This window comes from Vigna angularis, chromosome 3 (genome assembly GCF_016808095.1).
Source record: "Vigna angularis cultivar LongXiaoDou No.4 chromosome 3, ASM1680809v1, whole genome shotgun sequence".
In the NCBI taxonomy this organism is placed as follows: Eukaryota; Viridiplantae; Streptophyta; class Magnoliopsida; order Fabales; family Fabaceae; genus Vigna; species Vigna angularis.
The window spans coordinates 17758919-17763825 of record NC_068972.1 but is presented as its reverse complement, the minus strand read 5'-3'; the positions used below and the strand labels follow the sequence as shown (position 1 = coordinate 17763825).

The window sequence follows — 4907 nt, the reverse complement described above, 5'->3', positions numbered from 1 at the left end:
TGAAACTTTATATCAATTAACAATCATAATTACTTTTATTATAATAATTAGTAAAATATGATAAATTATATATTCACATTTTTTTAAGTAGAATTTTTAAACTGGACATATCTATAATATTTTTACCATGTAGTTATAACTAGTATGTTCCAACAAACACCTCAAACATTCTAGAACTTTCGAAATTCTTAAATAATAAATTTATTATAATTATTACTATTTATTTATTATTCGATTATTCGATTATTCGATATACCTAAATTCAGAAGTAAATATAGCAGGCTTCTTGGGCGAGAAGAAAAGAAGCTTACCCAATTACCCGCTTTATAAATATCCAGCGACCTACCAAAGTTCCCAATTTCAGATCCCTCTGTTTTCCCATTCTCTTTCAACTCTCTTCAATTCCATGGCGAACCAACCCGAGTCCTCCGATGCGTAAGCTTCTGCTTTCTCCTCAGATCTCAAGAACTCGATCGATTAATTTCTCTTCCAACAGATTCTAAATCTAATTCATTCTATTTTCTTCTTTCTTCAGTAAGGGAACAAAGAGAGATTTCAGTACTGCGATCTTGGAGCGCAAGAAGGCGCCCAACCGACTCGTCGTTGACGAAGCCGTAAACGATGACAACTCCGTCGTCGCGCTCCACCCTGATACCATGGATAAGCTCCAGCTTTTCCGCGGAGACACAATTCTTCTCAAGGTGAACGAACCACCCAAGGGTTTTCAGTTTGGATTTTAGTGGAATTTTTTTATAACCATTTTGTGTTGTTTTTTGTCTTTTAGGGCAAGAAGAGAAAGGATACTGTCTGTATTGCCCTTGCCGATGATACCTGTGAGGAGCCCAAGATACGGATGAACAAGGTCGTCAGGAGCAACCTTAGGGTTAGACTCGGTGACGTTGTCTCCGTTCACGCATGCCCTGATGTTAAGTACGGAAAGAGAGTGCACATTCTTCCCGTCGATGACACCATTGAGGGCGTTACTGGGAATCTCTTCGATGCTTACTTGAAGCGTGAGTGCACATGCATACTCTTTTTTTATATCATATTTTGGAAATCCTTATATCATTCTTAAAATTATTAGTCTTATGTTCTGTGTGGATGAACTTTTCTCTTAAATAAGAAGATAGCATGAATCGAGGGCACGATTTAAGCCAAACAGGGTTTTAACGAAGAACTGATGACTTGCGGAGAAGTTTATCAAAGTGGGTTTTAATAAGTAGTGCTTACGAAACAATTAAAGAAACCAATCTCTTCATTGAACCTCACCTGCTGGACATGCATTTGTGTTGCATTATTTTTGTTACGAATACTAAGCGTGTAAGGGGCTTGCGATATTTGCAAACTATGAGGGAGTGGTATTTTTTTTTTAGTTATAAGCTTTGTGAGGACGGTGCTTAATCAAGTAATTATTTTTTCTAGAAATAAGTTAACTCAAATGTACATTAAGTCCTGTTTTACTTTTCCAGCTTATTTCCTTGAGGCATATAGACCAGTGAGGAAAGGTGACTTGTTTCTTGTGAGAGGTGGGATGAGAAGTGTAGAGTTCAAGGTTATTGAAACCGATCCTGCAGAGTATTGTGTTGTTGCTCCTGATACTGAGATCTTCTGTGAGGGAGAGCCTGTTAAAAGGGAAGATGAGAATCGGTTAGACGAGGTTGGTTATGACGATGTTGGTGGTGTTAGAAAGCAGATGGCACAGATTAGGGAACTGGTGGAACTGCCATTGAGGCATCCACAGTTGTTCAAATCTATTGGTGTTAAGCCACCTAAAGGAATTCTGCTATATGGACCCCCCGGGTCTGGTAAGACTTTGATTGCTCGAGCTGTTGCAAATGAAACTGGAGCCTTCTTTTTCTGCATTAATGGTCCTGAGATCATGTCAAAATTGGCTGGTGAGAGTGAAAGCAATCTGAGGAAGGCATTTGAAGAAGCTGAGAAGAATGCACCCTCTATTATCTTCATTGATGAGATAGATTCGATAGCTCCAAAGAGGGAGAAGACTCACGGGGAAGTTGAGAGGAGAATTGTTTCCCAGCTCTTGACTCTCATGGATGGTCTTAAATCACGTGCCCATGTAATTGTTATTGGAGCCACAAATCGTCCCAATAGCATTGACCCTGCCCTTAGGAGGTTTGGTAGGTTTGATCGGGAGATAGATATTGGCGTTCCAGATGAGGTTGGTCGCCTTGAGGTTCTTCGTATACACACAAAAAATATGAAGCTTTCTGATGATGTAAGATTGAATTCTTAAGATTGAATTCTTTCTCCCTTTAGTCGTGGTTTGATATGAATGTCTGAAATATGAGAACATGTCCGATGTATAATTTGCAGGTTGATTTAGAAAGGATTGCTAAGGACACACACGGATATGTTGGTGCTGATCTGGCTGCTTTGTGTACTGAAGCCGCACTTCAATGCATCAGAGAGAAAATGGACGTCATTGACTTGGAAGATGAGTCCATTGATGCTGAGATACTAAACTCAATGGCAGTGTCAAATGAGCATTTCCAGACTGCTCTTGGAACAAGCAATCCTTCTGCTCTCCGAGAAACAGTAAGTATTTTACTAGTTTCTCATAGTTTTTTCTCCTCTTGTTATTTCCTCCTTGGTTGACGCTGGTGTGATCACACTATTCAAACTTTAATCTGCAAACATTGGTTTATTAATGGACTAGGTCGTTGAAGTGCCCAACGTCAGCTGGGAAGATATTGGTGGTCTTGAGAATGTGAAGAGAGAACTTCAAGAGGTAAGTTGAGCTACTGCATTGAGATATATCTCTACATGTTTTCTCTCATTTGAATATTGGCTTTAATAAATTTTCTTTTTTTCAGACTGTTCAATATCCAGTGGAACACCCTGAGAAATTTGAGAAGTTTGGAATGTCACCTTCAAAAGGGGTTCTTTTCTATGGGCCTCCGGGTTGTGGTAAAACCCTTTTGGCAAAGGCTATTGCCAATGAATGCCAGGCGAACTTCATCAGTGTCAAAGGTCCCGAACTACTTACCATGTGGTTTGGAGAAAGTGAGGCTAATGTGAGGGAAATTTTTGATAAAGCTCGTGGTTCTGCTCCTTGTGTTCTATTCTTTGATGAACTTGACTCTATTGCAACTCAGGTTTGTACCATACCATACTATAAGCAATGGCATGGCATCGGCAAAAGTTACCGGTATCTAAGGATACTGTTGCATTTACATCCCTGCTGATTAGTTAGAAGACTACTCTAATTGTCTTTTCTTGTCACTTGTGTTTAAAACTTGCATGTTTTTAATCTTGCAGAGGGGCAGCAGCGTAGGAGATGCTGGTGGTGCTGCTGACAGGGTTTTGAATCAATTGCTTACAGAGATGGATGGTATGTCAGCAAAGAAAACCGTGTTCATCATTGGGGCCACTAATCGACCAGACATTATAGATCCTGCTCTTCTGCGACCGGGCCGTCTGGATCAATTGATTTATATCCCACTCCCAGATGAGGATTCCCGTCATCAGATATTTAAAGCTTGTTTGAGAAAATCTCCTGTTTCAAAAGATGTTGACCTTAGAGCTCTGGCCAAGTATACTCAGGGCTTCAGTGGTGCAGATATCACTGAAATTTGCCAGCGTGCATGCAAGTATGCTATAAGGGAGAACATTGAGAAGGTATACTTTGAAGGACACCTTTTTCTGTGTTATTTATTGGCTACTATGCCGTGGCAATGACAATTAAAGAATATGTGAGAAATTTTGAATAGTTTTCAGTATTAGAAATAATAAATTTGTGTTAGTTTAATTATTCTCACGGTTTTTGATAAATTACAATTAATATGCGACCGTCAAAACAAGCCTTTTTAAGAATTTGATATTATCACTTTTCAAAATGTTTTTATCCGAGTTCAGATTGAAGGCAATTTGCTGAACTGTATTATCTTGGCAGGACATTGAGAGAGAGAGGAGGAAAAGAGATAACCCTGAGGCAATGGAAGAGGATATTGAAGAGGAAGAGGTAGCTGAAATCAAGGCAGCTCATTTTGAGGAGTCGATGAAATATGCACGAAGGAGTGTAAGTGATGCTGACATTCGTAAGTACCAGGCATTTGCTCAGACATTGCAGCAGTCAAGAGGGTTTGGATCCGAGTTCAGGTTTTCAGATGCCAGCGCTGGTGGTGCTGGTGCTGGCGCTGCATCAGACCCTTTTGCAAGTGCTGGTGGAGCTGATGAAGATGATCTTTACAGTTAGACCTATCTTTGCCTTTGCTTGAAGCATGAGAAGTAATGCTTCTAATTTATGTACGCCTCCTTTTCTGTATGAAAGTCAGGCTTCCTTTGGATTTATTGTTGTCCCCCTTAAAAGGCATTAGTTCTTGTGGTGTAAGTCTCTTTGAAAGTGGATTTATTTGGACTTCAAAAAGGGATTTGAAGGACATTTTAAAGAGCTTAGGTTTATTTGAATTTATAGTAATTTAAGACTAGTAACTTATTTGAGTGAGTTTCATGCACTGTATCGTCTACAAAAAATTTCTAAAACTTATGGTGACTTTGACTGTCAAATCAAAACAAATATTTCATGTCAACAAGGGCGTATTGCATACGGAGGAATAGTATGATATTTGATGTCATTCATTGAACTGGTCAAATGGTAGTACATTTTATATATATATATATATATATGTGTGTGTGTGTATGTTTAAATGTATGTTGACGACATTATTCAATGTGTCAAATTGTCGGTCTTGTAATACATTTTGCAAATCTTTTGAGTTAATGGAAGAATTGAAAGAAAAAGAGAAGATTTTTTGTTTATCTTGATATATTTGAATGCTATAAAATCTGTTTTTAGTCACTACACCTTGATATTTGTGAGATCTAAACGTTTTTACTTATGTTCCTTGATTTCTTTCTTCGTTCTTTTTGTTGTATTTATTTCTTCA

At 38.5% G+C, this 4907-nt stretch overlaps 1 protein-coding gene across 1 annotated transcript; it reads left to right on the top strand.

The window, feature by feature from the left end:
- The first annotated feature begins 278 nt into the window (after positions 1–278).
- On the top strand, positions 279–4387 carry LOC108326080 (cell division cycle protein 48 homolog). Its single transcript, XM_017559348.2, has 9 exons — positions 279–435; positions 536–701; positions 785–1013; positions 1470–2236; positions 2335–2556; positions 2678–2749; positions 2835–3116; positions 3280–3639; positions 3914–4387. Exons 1-9 carry the CDS (start codon positions 407–409, stop codon positions 4214–4216), a joined length of 2430 nt encoding a protein of 809 aa, XP_017414837.1. The 5' UTR covers positions 279–406; the 3' UTR covers positions 4217–4387.
- The last annotated feature ends 520 nt before the right edge of the window (positions 4388–4907 follow it).